Raw genomic sequence first — 19,249 nt, forward strand, 5'->3', positions numbered from 1 at the left:
TAAATATTTTTATTAAAAATTAAATAAATAAATAAATTAAAGTACATAATTTTATTTTTTTCTTAATAAAAAGAAATTTCAAGAATATGGATAACTTAATAAAAGCCCTGATTTTTTTTTTTTTTTAACGTGAAAAATTCGAGAGATTCTTAATACACAAACAATCTTCGGTCCAAGTTATCTCACTCTCTATAAACTCGCAGTCCACTTAAATCCGACGTAAAAATACAAACAAGTTCACCACCAGGCGAAGCCCAAGGCCTAGTCCATCATATAGACACAAATCATTGCATAATTCCACACCGATGCAGTAAATTAATAAATCAATTTCAAATGTAATTAGAATTAAACAGTCCATCCTCGGGGCACAATTTGCTCAAAATCAGACAAAAAGGGAAGTGTTTATAGCATTCAACATAGCTCAATGTGTGCTAAAAAAGAGTTTACTACAGTGCCAGTATAAAAAGCTCCAGCATTTGGGAGCAAGAATCTACAAAGATAAACCCTAGCAAGGGCTAATAATACACAATCTTTCCTCAATAAATTTCAATCAACAGATATCTATTGTCACATAATTTAGACACCAAAAGAAAGGGTATCATGGTTCATTAAGGAAGGAACAGGGGAGTATTTGGGACTCTTGTTGGCCAAGAGGCCCGTATTAACCTGTGATTTTCAAGGTAATGACTTGAGGTGGAAGACTTGGCAGGCTGGCTTATAGGATTTCTTGGTTGCAGCCTGTTCAAACTTCTTAGTAGCAGCTTCATTTTCTTCTAAGTTGGTTTGAACAAAGAACCTTATCCACCAAGATGAGCTTCGCAACTTCGCCTTCACAAGAAACACAGATAAGCTTGTCATGAGTTTTAAGTTTTTTTTCTAATCTCAAAGGGGGGCCGAGAATAGATTGCTGGCATGAAATTGGGAGCAACCAAAAACATAAGTGAATGTTCAACAAAGAGATGCACCTCTCTGAATACTGTTCCTAAGTCCTAACAAATCAAGCATCATTTTTGACTGAATCACTTGAGACTTTCATGATTTCACGAATGTAATTGGCAGGGCTATAAAGCTCCAAAAATATTCCTGCTAAGCTTCGGTGTAACCTCACCATCCAAATACTTAACATTTGCATGGCATATCTCTAGCACTGTTCCCCTTTTTTTATTCAGTGTAAGGCAACTAGGCCTGGGATGAGGGGATGGAGAGTTCGAAACTTCGAATCTTAATAGATTAGACTAATTGCCATACCCCTTGAGCTACTCCTAAGACTCTCTAACACTATACTAAACTTATCTTGCAGATCGGAGTACAAAAACATCCAACTAGGCTTTTTCACAAAAATAAGTAAATGGATATGGTTGTATTTAGAAGCCAATTGTAGGATGCACCCTTTAAAAAAAAAAAATGGGAGGGGTTAACACTTTAACAGTCTGCCGAACCAAGTCACTCGTATTTCATGCGCTTTAAAGCAAAATGAGGGAAGGAGATGAGACAACAGATCTTGAACAAAAATCAGTACTGTCAATAGCAGTAGGCTAGCAACAATATAAATATGGCACCAGTCAGAGTTTGTCAGATTCTAGTTAAAATCCTGAACAAGCATTGCTCCCAATAGAACTTTTTTTGAATCTCTTCTCTCTTTTTTTTTATTTTTTTACTGTAAGAAATCTACTTCAAATGGATATGAGAAATGAGATACAAATCTACAAAACCATTTGGATCAGACTTGATACTCCTGGATTAATGACTACCATTCAACAAGTCAGCCAAAAAGTCAATAATGCATGTGACAAGTAGCATTGTAGAAATCCAGCAAAAGTTTATAGACTTACTGGACGTCCAAATTTGGATAGTTCTGCCCCTTTAGCTCTATGCTGACCAGGATAACCTATGCATGATGACAAAAGAAATTGCATAAAAATATTAACTCATTGTTGCCATAACATGAGAATATCACCAATTAAAGAATATTTTGATAACCATTGGTGGAATTCGTGTCCATTGGTGAAAAAGTAGAAGAAACAAAAATATTATATTATATGTTATAATATTTTGACAACCATTAGGGGAATATAGCATCCATTGGTTTCTGTTACAAAAATCACAAACCAAACTGTAAGTCGTTTTCTGTATTATTTTATATATTTACTTAAAAATATATATTATACCAAAAACTATGTCAATGACAAAATGTCTAGGCAATTTTCTATATATATTTTTTATATAAATTATACAAATAATTATTATTCTAACTTTTCATAAAAATTAATATAAAAAACTATAAAACCAAAACAAATCAACACAAACCTAATTACGAAGAGCAAAAAGTCGAAAAGAATAAAAAAATAACTAAACTAATTAACTAAACAAAAACTAAGCAATACAAACCATAAAATAGTGAAACACATTCCTTCCTTCCTTTCATGCCACGTGAATTTTGATGTTTGGGGTATGTAGAATAGTTATTACTAGCTCATGAACTCGGCTGTATCCACATTAATTAATAAAATCATTGCACAGTCTTCCCAAAAAAAAAATTTGTTTGAACCAAAAGAAACAGTAAATCTTTGATTTGGTTTTGTTTCACAACAATTTCTCCAAACCAAAATTTATTATTTGATTTCTAAATTCTTCAAAACCAAACCGCGCACACCCCTAATGAGCAAAACCAAGATGACGATGCTAAGATGGATGTGCAGCCATACAAGAAAGATAAAATTAAAAATAAAGTTACTCGAAATAAGGTTGAAGTAGCTCCTATTAAAGTTAAAATGTGAGAGGCGCAATACAGATGGTTTGCTTATTTGAGAAGAAGACCACTAGAGGTTCTCGTGAGGAGAGTTTATGGAATAGAACAAGTAGTTAGCAAAGAAGGTAGAAAAGACCAAAAAACTTGGTGGGAGACACTTAAGTTTGATATTAAGAATATGGGCCTTACAGTTACAGATTTTTTTTTTTTCTTGCTGCAATTACAGTTACAGAATATAAGGCAATGGATACACATGAACAGAAAGCTAGAATTTATGTAGCCAACCCGGCACAGTGCAATAAAGGCTTGGTATGTTGTTTTTGGTTGGTAGGTTTTTTTTTTTTTTTTTTTTTTTGAGGGGGGGGGGGGGGTGTTGAGAATTTCATGATTACGCAAAATGCTCAAGAATATATGAAATATAGGGCTTTTGAAGGGATTTACCAGCAAAAACAACGAAACCATCAGCTGATACTCTTGCTAACTCTGGCAGAGTCTTGTTGAGGTACTTTGGTGACAGATAGTCTAATGCATCTGATACTATGACAAGAGAAAATGATTTTGCCCGGTACGGAAGAGGAAACTTGATATCAGCCACCCGCACAATGCCTCTGCGCACCAGACTCTTGCAGTTGTCATCAGCATCATCTAAATCATATGGTTCCACACCCCAGGCTTCGGTATCCTCTTCTTTCAGTAATTTAGAGACCATTGAACAGGTTTCAGGTCCTACATGCAGTACTTTGTGCATGCTGTCACCATAAGCTTTCTGCAGAATCGGCAATGCTTTCTGAGCTTCCAATGTGCATGAAACACCATCTGCATGTACACAAGTTGCCCCTTCAAATTGAGCACAATCATTGCTCAAACGAAAACGTTACAAATAATAAAGATTAGAAGAAAAAGAGTGGAGAAAAAAATAGAAAAGGAACCACTTTAACAGGCCCCTGCCAATAAAAGAGATTTACATGGGTCCATACCTGCAAGGGCATTAATCATAATCTTTTTGTCCTTCATCTCAAAACCCAGAAGAAGAGGAAAAAAAACCATCTCATGTTTCCACTTTGCGTGGATTTTGTACGCTTACATCTCTAGAGTGCATAATAGTTACCTATATCAACTCCTCCATTGACAAACAACCTAGGGATGTAAATGGGTCCCCATGGGAAACAAACATGTAAATGGGGTTAACCCATTCAAATCCCTACAAGCAACTAAGTCTTCCGGTAAAATAGGAATTATGGCGAGTGAATTTTGGCATTAAACCAATTTTCAATCATCAAGACAGACGTGATATAGAGGTGACAGCGTTGACAACCAAAATATACATAAATGGACACACATATAGCCAGACAAATAACTTTAGTCAGGTGCTCAATTGGAAGGCATAATTGAGGACAAAGTCAAAGTCAAAGTAAAATCATAGAGCAAATAGGTCATAATACTGAAAAAACAGACAAGAAGTTTCAAAATGTAGGCACCTATGTCAAAATGTTTGCTGATGGTGAGACAGAAAATAAACTGTGGCAACTAATTCAGAAAAGTAAATAAAATTAGAAAAATAATAACTCATTACTTTTCTCAGAATTTCCTCTAAAAAGAATTATTGTTGGCAAAAGAAACTGTCACGAAGTCGGTAATTAGAGAGTAAGGACACAAATCCTCAAATATAGAACTTTCAACAGACAACATCCATCTTGTTATAGGGACACCATCAAAATGTCTGACAAATATGTCTTCCAACTCCTATCAATCTCTAAATGCCTCCAATAAGGGAGTATAAGTGATATCCAGTTTATGCATCCTCAAGATATAACTCACGTTTTCTTTTTCCTTTTTTTATAAGTTTCTTGCATAATAATTTACTTATCAATCACATCCACAAATAGTGCAATAGGGCAAGAGCTCTGGTAAGAGTCCAGAGATATTTACCTTCAAGTTTACTTAAAGCCTCGATATCATTTCTAGATTGACCTGCCAGGCAAAAAGTCAAAGGTCTGAATGCACGACAGAGAAAACAAATTCCATCACTGAAGAAGAGTAAATTACTAGAAAATTCAGTATTGAAACTGAAAAGTTCCCCTGCTCTCAGGGTTTCTCATGAAAGCAAGAAGAAAACTAACATAAAGCAACCTAGGGCAAGATAGTAGCCAGATTGTTCTAGCTCATTTCTTCCGAATAAAAATTAATCAGATTGATAAAACATTTCCAGACCTGAACCACTGTACAGATACCCAATTATGAGAAATGCACCCTGAAAATTCAAAAAGAAAAAAAAGTAAAAATAATAATCAGCACTTACACGGTTAAACTTAAGCCAACATAAGAAACAAAGTGCAAATGCCTGTGTTAAAATATAGACAACAATTGCCAAAGTTAAGCAACAGCCGCTTATACTTAGCACACAAACATATCCACTAACAGAAATTACAATTGTTAAAGTACAGACATGATAGTTTATTGATGGGATAAAGGAAAATGTAAGGGAGCGCCATCTAGAAGAAGAAGCAAGTGGAGGGGGAAAGAACAGATTACCACGACCACAAGTCCAATAGATAATAAAGGTGATGTCTGAGCTTTGGGATGCAATGAGCTCACAAATGGAATACTGCCACCATCTCCAAGACGTCGTGAGGGCCTTCTTGACATGGCTACTATTGTAGTAATGAGCCTGTAATACCCATCTGACATCAGCTTACAGAGAAAAGAGAATTTCAAGAGTTAACTGTGAATTAAAATAACAATCTTCCAGAGCTAGCCCAATGGAGTGGCAGTTGAATCTAAAAGAACCATAAACTTGAAGGTTCTGGACTCAAACCCACTACATGCACCTTGAACTTAATTGATATCAGTCGTTTTTGGATAATTGGCAGATGGGTCCAATATGGGACCTTTGGGAGGTTCAATGTCATAAAAACAAGTTATCAAAATCCTATTTAGAAGGAGAATAACAGAAATATCCTAAAATGGCAAGGAAAAAATAGTTTACTTTCTGTTTATTTTGACCAAAAAAAACATCTTATACTGAAACTATTAATCATGGAAAAAAAAATTACATTAAAAAATAAACAGATCAATGCATACCCAGGAAAAGAAAAACAAGGAAATACATGTGTGTGTGTGTGTGTGTGTGTGTGTTCTGACCTAATCATGTATATACATACACATGTTGGCCAGCACAGATGGCTCAGTTGATATTTGATTCATTGATTCATGAGATAGCTATTAGATGCTACCTGTTAGGCATAGACTGTTCTGTTCTGGATTATTGCACTATTAAATTTTACTCCCTACCTGTACATCATGTTCATGCACATTTTCTACTACATTTCACCCATTTTCCCATCTGAACTATTGTGTTCAAGCTATAATGTGCATGTCTTTTTTAAACATAAAACCTTTTGCATTCATTTACCATGCTTAGCTTGTTTCCCCTACATCATAGCGTAGCCTACCTTCTCACTGTTGTTTATAAACTCATGTAGTTTTGTATATCTTCTTTTCAAATTCTGGTACTAGAGTGATTAATCCACCTTAGCAGATTGCAGCTGTTTTTTTCGTAGGCTGGATATATCTCTTCTATCTATGGTGTTGTGTACATTAGACATGCTCCTGGTTGAACATAACCATACTAGTTGATTATGTGGCCTTTAGGAGTTAGACTGGATTGTTGATTCTGATCAATTGATATACATATTTCACAATTCATATTCTGACTTTGGTTTTGCCCACTCAACTGTTTTGATGATGTATTTGACTTCCATTTGGTTTCTTTATTCATGAGGCATTTTTAGTATCTCAATGTGCACATAGTCTGATTTAGCTTCTGTCATCATTTGATTAGTATTTCTTAGAAATAATCAAAGACAATTTGTCTTAATTGATTGAAATGAGCAAGAACAACATCCTCTTTTAAGGAGAGGATTATAAACAAAAAAGGAAGGAAATAATCTAAATATTGACAGGATCCTAAACTACATCCTTGACTTACTATATTTACATATTATTTACATAAAACTCAGATCCTAGAATATTATAGGATCAAGGACAAATCTCCCTTGATTTTAGCATATTTCCAACACTCCCCCTCAAGCTAGCTTGTAGATGTCTTCCATAGCTAGCTTGCCAATAAGTTTATCAAATTGCTTCTTGTGAAGACCCTTAGTTAGAACATCAGCAATTTGTTCAGTTGTTGGAAGATATGGCATGCATATTATTCCAGCATCGAGCTTCTCCTTGATGAAATGTTTGTCCACTTTTATATGTTTTGTACGATCATACAACACCGGATTATGAGAAATAGAGATGGCAGCCTTGTTGTCACAATAGACTTTTATAGGTTTTGATCGAGGAAATTTCAACTCTTCAAGTATCCTTTTGATCCACATCCCCTCACAGATTCCATGAGCAACAGCTCTGAATTCTACTTCTGCACTACTTCTAGCCACCACATTTTGTTTTTTGCTTCGCCAGATGACAAGGTTTCCCCCAACAAACGAACAATAGCCTGAAGTAGATCTCCTATCATTAACACTTCATGTCCAATCTGCATCAGTGAAGATCTCAACTTGTAGGTGGCCATGTTTCTTGAATAGTAAGCCTCTTCCAGGAGTCCCTTTCAGATATCTTAGGATTCTGTAAACTGCTTCAAAATGCTCTAGCCCTGGTGAGTGCATAAATTGACTCACCACACTCACTGCAAAAGCAATGTCGGGTCGCGTATGAGACAAGTAGATTAATCTACCCACAAGTCTTTGATATTGTTCCTTGTCCTTTACTTCTTCAGGTTTGACAGCATATAGTTTCACATTAGGCTCAATGGGAGTTTCTGACACTTTGCAGCCAAGTAATCATGTTTCTCCAAGAAGGTCAAGAACATATTTTCTCTGATTGGCAAAGATGCCTTCTTTGGATCTTGCAAACTCCATTCCAAGGAAGTATTTTAGGATTCCCAGGTCTTTGATTTGGAACTCATTTGCAAGTTTCTGCTTGAGGACTGCTAACTCTCTCTCATTATTACCAGTTAAAATAATGTCATCAACATAAACAATCAAAATTGCAACTTTACCATCCTTTGAGTGTTTATAAAATATAGTGTGATCTACCTGACTTTGAAGGAAGCCATAACTGGTAACTGCCTTTCCAAAGCGTTCGAACCATACTCTTGGAGACTGTTTGAGACCATACAGGGATTTCTTCAGTCTACATACTTTGTTACTCCCAAGTTTATTTTTGAATCCAGGAGGTAAACTCATAAAGACCTCATCTTCAAGATGACCATTAAGAAACGCATTTTTGACATCAAGTTGGTGTAGAGACCAATCTGAATTTACTGCAAGAGACAACAGGACTCTGATAGAGTTTATTTTTGCCACAGGAGCAAAGGTCTCCTGATAATCAATCCCATAAGTCTGGGTGAAGCCTTTAGCCACCAGTCTGGCTTTGTACCTGTCAACACTCCCGTCAACCTTACATTTTATTGTAAACACCCATTTACACCCTACTATTTTTTTGTCTCTGGGCAAGTTAACTATCTCCCAAGTACCACTTCTCCTTAGAGCATTCATCTCCTCTATAACTGCTAATTTCCAGTTTAGATCATCCAAAGCTTCCTGTATATTCCTTGGCACAAACAAGTGTGAAATCCTAGATGTGAAAGCCTTATGAGTCTTAGATAATTTGTGGTAGGAGAGGTATTTAGCAATAGGATATTTAGTGTAACTTCTGACACATTTCCTAATTGCTATAGGAATATCAAGATCAGAAATAGTAAGTAAATGATTGGAAATAGCTGAAGAATCAATTTTGGAACTATTAGGTAAAGTAGAGGGAGGTGGACTAGAAGTTGAAGTGGGAGTTCTTGAACTTACAGTGCCATTTATCAGGTTTTCAGACTGGTTTTGTGCAGAATTGACATTCAAGTCTTTGTTCTTTTGATGAAATCTCTTCCTGATATAAACCTGAAGCTCAGAATTTAGATCATTATGATCAGTTTGTAGTAATTTTTCCCCTGCCCGAGAAACCCTTTTACTTGGCATCAAAGAACCAGAATCTCCTAGGTGACCATTATCAAAAACATGTAGTTCCTGAGTAGGACAAATTGCATTTGGAAGGGGAACAAAAACATCCCAAAAATTGTTTTTAGCTTCATGGTTCTCCCCCAGAAGGGAATTTTTGGTAAAATAGGGTTTGTTTTCAACAAATGAGACATCCATACTCACGTGAGTCTTTTTTGTGAGAGGATCATAACACTTGTAGCCTTTTTTATGAGAGGTATAACCTAAGAAAACACATTTGACAGCCCTAGGATCAAGTTTTGAGCGAAATTGAGTAGGTATATGAACATATACAGTACATCCAAAAACTTTGATGGGAAGGTCCGAATGTAATCTAGTGTTGGGAAAAATGTCTTTGAGGCACTCAAGGGGTGTTTGGTACTTTAATACTTTAGTAGGCATCCTATTTATCAAATAGGACGCCGTTAAAACAGCTTCGCCCCATAAATATTTTGGAATATACATAGAAAACATGATGGCACGTGCTACTTTGAGTAAATGTTGATTTTTACATTCAGCAATGCCATTTTGTTGAGGAGTATACCGACAAATAGTTTGGTGGTGAATACCTTTGGTTTTCAAAAATTCCCCCAAGTGCTCATTGAAATACTCAGTGCCATTGTCAGAGTGTAAAATGCCAATTTTGGTTTGAAATTGGTTTTCAATCATAGCGTAAAAGTTTTTGAATAAAGTTTCCACTTCAGATTTTTTGTGCATCAAATAAACCCAACACAAACGGGTATGATCATCTATAAAGGTAACATACCATTTTTTTTCAGATAAAGTAGAAATTTTAGATGGGCCTCAAACATCACTATGAATTATATAAAAAGGTTTGGATGCTTGGTAGGGTTTTGGTAAATATGTAGAACGATGATTTTTTGCCAAGATGTAACTTTCACATTGAAAAGAAGAACAATCCATTCCTTTAAATAATTCAAGAAATAAATGTTTCATATAGGTAAAACTAGGATGTCCTAGTCTAAGATGCCATAGCATAATTGTGTCTTGAACATGAATTGAACTAGTACTACTAAAGCCCTGAGCTTTTTTATTACCAGAAAACTTTTCATCAAAGTAGTAAAGACATTCAATCATCCTACCACGCCCAATCATCGTCCCCAAGCTCTGGTCCTGAAATTCACAATAGGATTCAAAGAAAATAACACGACAATTAGAGTCTTTGCAAAGTTTACTAACAGACAAAAGATTGCAGGCCAAGTTAGGAACATGAAGAATAGAATGGAGATTAATTTTTTCGGTTAGTTGAATAAGACCTTTTCCTGCAATAGATGAAAAACAACCATCAGCAATTTTGATTTTTTCATTTCCAGAGCTAGGAGAATAGGTATTAAATAAATAAGGAGAACTAGTCATATGATCGGAGACTCTGAAATCAATAACCCATGGAGAGGAATGTAGACAAGAAAGAGCTTTAGGTTTTCTACCTGTGTGTGCCAAGGAAACACTAAGAATACTAGATGAGGAACTGGATTGTAACAGCTTCAAGAGTTGATCAATTTGCTCTTTGTTGAAGGGACATGTGTTAACCTCATTCGCAGTAGGGACCCCACGATTACTACTCTTGTCTCCTTGCTTGTTGCTCTTCCAATTGGCAGGTTTGCCATGAATTTTCTAACAAGTCTCATGAGTATGGCGTGGCTTGTTGCAATGGTCACACCAGACCCGAGGCCGCTCATTGCTTCTATGCTGGTAATGCGCAGCCTTGTAGGCAGTTGTATCAGTAAACAAGGCAGAATTTTCAATTGATTCACCAGCAGTTTTTTTGCCGAGCATGACACTCCTTCGGCTTTCTTCTCTTCTAACCTCAGCAAATACTTCACCAATGGGAGGTAGGGGGGATCGGCCAATAATCCTCCCTCGGACCTCATCGAACTCAATATTGAGACCAGCAAGAAACTTGTAAATACGGCCATCTTCAACCATTTTCTTGTGGTGGTTGCAATCTTTAGTAAATTTCCACTCATAAGTGTTGAAGAGATCTTGATCTTGCCACAGTCTCTTCAAGGAATGGAAGTATTTAGTAACAGAATCGTCTCCTTGCCGAATCTCTCCCAGCTTCAGAGTTAACTCAAAAACCTGAGATTGGTTACCTAGGTCAGAGTATATCTGATTTACATTATCCCACAACTCCTTTGCAGTAGGATAACACATATAATTGGAACTGATATCTTCATCCATGGAATTAACCAACCATGTCATAACCATAGAGTTTTCAGCATCCCAAACAGAGTGTGCTAGGTCATCCACTGCAGGTTCCTTCTTGTCGCCAGTAATGTAGCCAATTTTTCCTTGCCCGCAGATATACATTCAAACAGATTGAGACCAGCGAAGAAAATTATCACCATTTAAACGAATGGTGGTGATTTGGACAGAATGGGTACTTGAATGGTTTGGCTGGGTTGCTGGATATTTTGTTTGGATAGCAGTGGCAGGATTTAAGGATGTTTCAGAAGTGACTTCCGACATAACTTACACGTTGGAAGAGGAAAAAAACAAGAAGGAAAGGAAGCAAGTAAGGTTACCAAGATCTGGGAGATGGCTGCAAAATTGGTTGCTGTCAATGTAAGGTGCCAGCAAGTAGAAGGCGGTCACGATTCTCTGCATAAGCGGTTGCAACAGTAATGTTGTGAAAAACTGTGGCCGTCGCGTTGTGCAGAATAAACAGTTGCGGCAGTGCTTTCCAGTGGCTATGGTGGCTGCGACTGCAGTGGCTGTGATGTGCGGCTGCGCTGCACTATGCAGCAATAGTGACTGAAGCTGGTCAAGGTAGAGAGGTTGCGAGCAATCGGCAGTGGCTGAAGCGAACATAGCCAACCCAATCGGAGTGGGTGTCACCGTTTGGAATGAAGGGCTTGCACTCGCCCAGCGGAAGCTTGCACTCACAGGCGGTAGAAAGAGACCTGGCGGTTGACGATGGAGGACGCGATAGAGAAGATGACCTTGGGTCGATCTTGGGTGGCCACGACCAGTAGATTCAAGCTTGGCGATGGCTGGGAATTGCCGAATCCGGGCGTCAGCGACCGATCGAGAGGCCAATAGAGGAGGCGTAGACGGTTGCGCGAAGAGCCTCACACGGAATGGATGGCTGGGATTTAATCCAGTTCTGATACCATCTTAGAAATAATCAAAGACAATTTGTCTTAATTGATTGAAATGAGCAAGAACAACATCCTCTTTTAAGGAGAGGATTATAAACAAAAAAGGAAGGAAATAATCTAAATATTGACAGCATCCTAAACTACATCCTTGACTTACTATATTTACATATTATTTACATAAAACTTAGATCCTAGAATATTCTAGGATCAAAGACAAATCTCCTTTGATTTTAGCATATTTCCAGCAGTATTGTGCAGGCTTGTCAATCCCTAGTGCACCCCACGCCTACCCTAGGGGTCTACCCCGGTCACACCCCCCTATTTTGGGTCATAACAAAAGCAACCTCATAATAATAAGAAATCCCAACTAGGGTAAAAATTTATCACTCTACTATTGGGGAGCTATGACACAGTGCTTACTAAAGGAATAGAGATGCAAAATGCAAAGAAAAAGAGCAGTGATGGCCACGAGAGAAAAGACTAAGAACTAACTATGAGTGATTAGTTGATGTAAATTTCATTCACATAATGGATTGCAACCATCAAGTATAACAATACCATGAGAATGTGTGTGCACGAGTGTGCGCATGTCTGATCTCTCCACAAGTTTCAAGAAATTAATGTTACAAAGAACCCCAAACTATGGATATTCTGGTTTCTTATTATAGCAGGGGGGCCAACAGCAACAACAACACGCCAAGCCCTAATCAGTTGGGTTAATACATAAATTTTTCTCATCGATCATCTCTACCTATGACCATATTACCTGTAAGACCATGTAATGCCATTACATCCAATGCACAAAATATGAAGCGAAGATCCAAAGTAAGACTAGAAAACTTATCCTTCAAATAAATATGTCCACGTGTTTTACCAATAAATATAGTTATGTAATTACAGTTCCATAAACCTGAGAAATTTGTTCGTTAAATAAAAAAAAATATGAAGAAATAAGTAAAGAATCAAAAATCATATGACACCATGTAAAGCTCCAGCTTCAATATTTTCCAAACGTTGTAGAATGCCATGTAAAGGTTCAGCATTGTTGGCATAGCCAAGAACAAAAGGAAAACTGCCTGCCTCACCCCTGAGGACATAAGTAAAGAATCAACAGTATATTGCTCTCACACTTCCATACTTTTCGAGGCAAGCCATCCACTTTAATTTTAGTTTCCTTACAAATTCATTATACAATTCGATGCAAAGCTCCAGCATTTTCCAAACTTCAACAAGCACAAGTCCAGATATGAGAATATTTTCAAGATTTTCAATCACACATGCGCGGAGAGTTCCAGTACTCGGTATGAAACCAGAAACATTCATTGCATGATACAGCTAACAACAGACTAGGTCCTGCTACACTGAATGGATCCACTTAACACAGAACAGAAGCGTCCCGATTAACAGAAAGCCTTAACACGTACAGAAAATAACGATTCCTCGAGTTTCTATTACAGGTTAACAGACAGTGGAGATAATAACAATCAGTTCCCGGTAGAAACTCAAGCAGAGCGCCAATTTTACTGTGCATCACCGAGTTCCTTAGAAATCGGGAAACAAATCAAATGGAGAAAGTGAAATTAAGTAGCAAAACATGCACAAAGTCACATGGCAAGAACGGCAGATATAATATCCACAAATCGAGATGCGATAAGTTCAAATACAAAAGTTGCGCGCAGAGAGAGAGAGAGAGAGAGAGAGAGCTACCTGCGATGAACGATCTGAGGGAACTGAGTTTGGGATCTAGATCTGCCAATTTGCCTGCAACTCAGCTCGAATAGAGAAAGCTATAAGTATTATTTTATTTTTATATATATATACATGCAAGCGAGTATATTTTGGGGTCGATCTAGAAGCTGGATTTGGAGTTGGAAGACCCGAGTCAAGCAGTGAATACTGCAATAGGGGAGCAAGAGGGCTTATTGCGCACTCGGAGCACGATAACGTGGGGCCCGGATTAAGTTCGGCGCAGGACCAGTTCGGTGCGTTTATCGCCTGCTGCTGCCCCATCATTCCACCTACACCGCGCATTCTAGCGGCAAGCAGGGGGCCTCGGTTTTTACCGTGGGCAAGCAAAGATTATCCAATAAAGCAGTGAATTCCCTTGCCAACACACTTAAAATATCTTTTCGTAATGAATTCATTAGATCTTTTTATGAAATTTGGTCCTTTTATTATCTTTAAGTTTTTTTTATAAAAATATTGGATTTTTTATTAAAAAAATTAGGTATTTTTAAACAATTTTTATATTTTTTTATGAAATTTATGTATTTTTTAATATTTTTAGATCTTTTTATGAAATTTTAAGTTTTTTTTAAATTTAATAATTTTTTATGAAATTTGTAGGTCTTTTATGAAATTTATGTCTTTTTTATTATTTTTAAGTTTTTTAAATATTTTTATGTATTTTAAAAATATATATAGGCTTTTTATGAAATTTCTATCTTTTTTTAATCAAAAAAAAAAATTCATATACTATAGACGAAATGTCAAATTTTTTAACTGTTTTAAAACCAAATATCATATTTATGTATTAAATCTAATTTAATGTATTTCGTTGATCTAGCGTCAAACATGATATTCACTCTTGAAAATGGATATATTCATACACGCACTAATGTTCCATTATGGTAAGAATTTAAAAAAATAAATTTTAATAGCTCGGATATTGAATATTGACATTTTACACATTAATGACTAAATACCATATTTTTTAATTATTGAATGACCATCATATGTATTAAGTTTATTTCATATTAATTGGACCAGCCCTACCATTATTCAATCTATTTTTTGGTCTAAATTTGTTGGTCTTATTCAAACCAAATGAACACCCTTATGGGACTATCCAACTCAATATCTTGGTTTAAATAGAGTTTGATAAAATTAGATGGTTGATCACCATTTAATTCATAAGTTGTTTGCCTATTATTTGCATTGTCCCCTAGTTCAAGATTGTCTTAATATTTATTGGAATCTAACATGTTCCCAATGCTCTTGCAAAAAAACAGATAGTCTTATCTTATGATAAATCATTTGATACTTAAGTTAGTTATTACTTTTTATAATGACGCAATAGATGCTCAAGTTAGTCACCACCCATAAATGACACAATAGTGATGTTATTTGAGTGTAATAAATTATGTATATAATTTGTTGAGTATTGTACCTTTATATTAGTATTTAGAATAATCAAGATAAAATCATATAATTAGTTCTATTTAATGGGCTTGAAAGGCCATTCATCAACATTCATTTTTACTAATGTTTGAATATAATAATAAATTTGTCAACATTCATTTTTACTAGTGTTTGAATATAATAATAAATTTATTCGTTGAAAATGTCGTTCTTAAGTCGATCAAATTTGTTGAAAGCTTTGATACAGTATTGAAAATAGTAACAGATAAGTATATTTTTTAGAATAATAACTCATCTATTTATTGAGGCTCATGGGAACTCGTGATAAGTATATATAATATTTCAAAATCAAGTAGGATTAAAAAATTTGTTGATCATGCTTATCATTTACAAAATTATCGAAGAGGTTTTTGAATGTCAAAATTATTATGTTCATACTTCAATGGAGATTTTCCCATGAAGAGTTTGTATGTTGGTTTTTGCGAGAATTCAATATCTTAGAATCAGTTATAGTCTCCAGCAAATCGAAATTTTTTTAATATTACTAATGGTATTTGGGAGACATGATCTCAAAGACGCTTTAGTCTTCCAAAATTTATTATGTATTGCATTTAGGTTATTTTTGGTTGGATTTTTGCTTATGACATGTCAATTTTATTTAAATTTCACCTAAAAATAAAAAAAATATTATACCTATCATATGTCATTCAATAAACTATTATTGATAATTTTTTAAATTTTTACATATATGTATCACACCTCACTCCTCTAATTTAGCCTCCAAAATAAAATCACGATATTTTTCTCTCATATAATTATAGATGAATGACCATTAAAAAATTGCAAAATTAAAGCCAATCTAACAATAATATTTTACAAAATATTCTCAAATTCCATCGTTTACCTTTAAACCTCTTCCATTTTGGGTTCCACGTGACATCAACTTTTCAAAACAAAGCTTTTCACCCTGCGTCCTACTCAAGCCTAGCTGTGTCAAGGTTGTGCGCCACATCAAGAGGCCCATGTCATGGCCCACACCATGCTCTTTGTTAAAGTGGGTGCCAATCCCCTATTCTTGCCTCCCAATTAAATAATATTCGTTCTTTGTATCCACTTGAGAATTGTTAAAAGAATATAAAATTGATGCGTCCAATAGTTCATTAAAAAATCAAAAATCAAAAATAATTTTTTAAACTAAAAGAAGTGTAATGGAAGAGTCCTGAATAAGATGTAAACACGACAAGTCTAACATTAAAAAAAATTTCAAAGACTTATACAAAAATGATATAATTTATTTATAAAAATTAGAATCTTAATAGATGTCGAAATATTAAAATAGACATTATTTATAAGAATCACAATTCTAACAGATCTTATGATATCAAAAACAGTGTCTACTCAAGACCCCAGAGACTCCAAAATCACTAATTTTTATAACTAATTATTAAATTTTTTTTTTTTTTTTTTTTGAGATACAAAATTACAAATTCTGTTTTGTGATGGGTTTTTTTTTCCGAATTCATATTTTATTTATTTTGTTATTTTATTTAAACGATGAGGCTTCTCAACTCTTTATGTGCAAAGATCATTTTCTAATGTTTAGCAATAAATAATAAGGTGTTATTTAGATGAGTAGACCTCCCAACTTCTCAAGTTTATGAATCATTTTTTAATATAAGACAATGAATAGTGAGATGAAAAAAATAATAATAAGTTATGTTATTTTAGGAAGACAATTTGATAAAATAATTATTTGGACGACGAAATTTTCATCTAAAAAATCTGCACTTATCTATGTATTAAAAAAAAAAGTAAATCGATGACTTTTTAATTTACAGGAGTTGGTTGTGGATTCTCCACATTTTTTGTTTATTCAACTTTCATGTTCCTATATATTTTCCTTGTATTATCAATTTTTATAAAATTGAATACAAAAATTTAAAGGGCTACTAAAATAACTCTTGTCTGAGGCCACAAATATTCTTAAACCAACTTGAATAGAAAAAATCATAATCCTAGTAGATATCGTAAAACTCAATATTTCTTGATAAATATTTCTCGATAAATAAATAACCCTTCATTTCAAAAGAATTATATTTTTTATATTAATTTTAATACGATCTTTAAATATCTAATATTTTATTTAAACATTAAAGTGATTACGTAAAAATTTTATTATTTTTTGGTCGTTCTTTTATTACAGAATCTAAACAGCTTCACGACGACGTTTTTAATCAATAAATTTATTAATGTGTTCGAACATCAACAAAAAGTTGCATGACATTTAACAATATCAATATTTTATATAATTAAAAAACTATATTATATGGCATGAAATATATATATTATGAAACTTTTTCATCTTATGTAATATATTTTTTATGTCGCATAATACACCTTTTACTTTATACCCGATACCATTGCCTTTAAACACTTTAACATTATACTTTAATTTATGTTATTTAAATTTCAAATTCTATTATTTTTAAATTCAAATTTATTTTTTAAAAAAGATCTGTATGGTTTGCGTCATTTTAAAATAAGCATCATGTAATTTACTTTTAATATTCATATTATACGTACTTTATATTCTTTTTAGCGACATGTAGAGATCTCAATCAGGTTAGGTGGGTCATATCTGAGATAGCCTGGCACTGTGCGTGTGGGCCAAGTCAGACCCATTTAGTGAATGAGATGGGTGGGGCCTAAGGGGTGGCTCAACAGACACCTGTGTGTGCAAAAATTCAGTTTAATATAAATTATTAAATTAAATTGATTAAAATTATCATTTTACTTCAATTCAATTCACTTTCCCGAGTGTTCAAAAAAATCGATGCACTGCAGAAACTGGTCAGATCAAAACGAACCAAATCAAATCAGTTGATTTTTTTTTTTTTTTTGCGATCGAAAATAATTTGAAAACCGTCAAAACCACTCAATTCGCAATTTGGATAGTAGGCGGTTCGATTTTAAATCGAACCACCCAAAAAATAATAATAATAATAATTAAAAATAATTATTTTGAAAATAATTGGTTTGGACAATACATTATTCAATTGTATGTATATATATTTGGAAATAATTGTATGTTGCATATTTATTGTATGATACATGCATTATTTGATGTTATGTCACTGATAATCTGATGGTAATAATTGGTAATCTTTATTTATCAATTTTAAGTAGCATTTTTAGTGATTTTAAAACTCACCTGTACTAGATTTTCAAATCGCGGTAAATCGCACCAAATCAGACTGCAAATGCGGTGCGGTTTGGCCACACCAAAACTAGACCGCGGCCTGATTTGTTCGAAAAACTGCACTAGTGGTTTAGCGTGCTGAAAATAGTTCAAATCGGGCAAACTCGCGCACACCCCTATCACTTTCAGTTAAAAGTCAATTTGGTCTAATTATTAAATTTGATAATTTTAATTATTTTTATTTAATTTGATTTTTATATTTAAAAAAAACCCAAATAGCTGAATCGATAGAAATTTTTAATTTTTTCCCAATCTGTTCGATTTTTTTTTTATTTTTTTAAAAATTTTGTTAAGTCTTTTACAGTTTATTCAATTTAGTTATCAAATTTGGCAATTTATATTATTTTGGTCCAATTCGATTTTTATACTGAGAAAACTGAAATAATCGAACCAACTGGAATTCTTGATTTTTTAGTTTTTACAATTTTCTAGTTAATTTTAAAATTTTGTTGGGTTTTTTTCTACCGTCTTTTATTTTCTGTTCGTTCGGTTCAATTTTTTATTTTTTTTTTAGTTTGCTCGTTTTTTTTTCTTTTCCAGTTGGTTTGATTTTTTGTATTTGTTTATTTTTTCAATTTTTGATTTATTAGGTACGTTTGGCTCATTTTTTTACATAATTTTAATTTATTTGATTTTAACATTTTGATTATTTTCAATAATCAAAATGACTGAATGTTTACCCCTACTTATAACTAGGGACGGGGGAGTAAATTTTTCACTTCGACCTAAAAATTTAAAAATTCAATCTTTACTCTTAAGTCTCAATTTTAGACCAAAGATCGGATAAATACAATAATATGTATACTGTTATATTTATTATTGTATACTTATATGCATAATAATAGTACATACATACACATAGCAGTTTGTTTTTTATACATTATATGCCGTGCATGCGTATTGCTCATATACATTGTGGCATTAT

The 19,249-nt window shown here is 34.1% G+C and overlaps 1 protein-coding gene across 3 annotated transcripts; it reads right to left on the reverse strand.

The window, feature by feature from the left end:
- Nucleotides 1-385: 385 nt before the first annotated feature.
- On the reverse strand, nt 386-13,823 carry LOC127802018 (probable pectin methylesterase CGR3). 3 transcript variants are annotated; one of them, XM_052337641.1, is made up of 8 exons: nt 13,632-13,823; nt 9,861-9,936; nt 5,282-5,417; nt 4,961-5,000; nt 4,679-4,720; nt 3,191-3,565; nt 1,833-1,888; nt 386-828 (listed from the first exon to the last, which is right to left on the reverse strand). In XM_052337641.1, exons 3-8 carry the CDS (start codon nt 5,393-5,395, stop codon nt 676-678), a joined length of 780 nt encoding a protein of 259 aa, XP_052193601.1. In that variant the 5' UTR covers nt 5,396-5,417; nt 9,861-9,936; nt 13,632-13,823; the 3' UTR covers nt 386-675. The 3 variants fall into 3 exon arrangements, with proteins under 3 accessions (XP_052193601.1, XP_052193600.1, XP_052193599.1); XM_052337640.1 differs by lacking the exon at nt 9,861-9,936; XM_052337639.1 differs by lacking the exons at nt 9,861-9,936; nt 13,632-13,823 and adding an exon at nt 8,617-8,706.
- Nucleotides 13,824-19,249: the final 5,426 nt, after the last annotated feature.

The sequence above is a fragment of the Diospyros lotus genome, chromosome 5, assembly GCF_014633365.1.
Source record: "Diospyros lotus cultivar Yz01 chromosome 5, ASM1463336v1, whole genome shotgun sequence".
Lineage (NCBI taxonomy): Eukaryota > Viridiplantae > Streptophyta > Magnoliopsida > Ericales > Ebenaceae > Diospyros > Diospyros lotus.

Bases quoted from the DNA above. Each gene is read 5' to 3' on its own strand.
- LOC127802018 (XM_052337639.1), bottom strand. The intron at 5,001-5,281 runs GTAATCTGTTCT...TTGAATTTTCAG, and splicing joins CTATTGGACTTGTGGTCGTG to GGTGCATTTCTCATAATTGG. The intron at 3,566-4,678 runs GTAAATATCTCT...GTGTACATGCAG, and splicing joins GGCTTTAAGTAAACTTGAAG to ATGGTGTTTCATGCACATTG.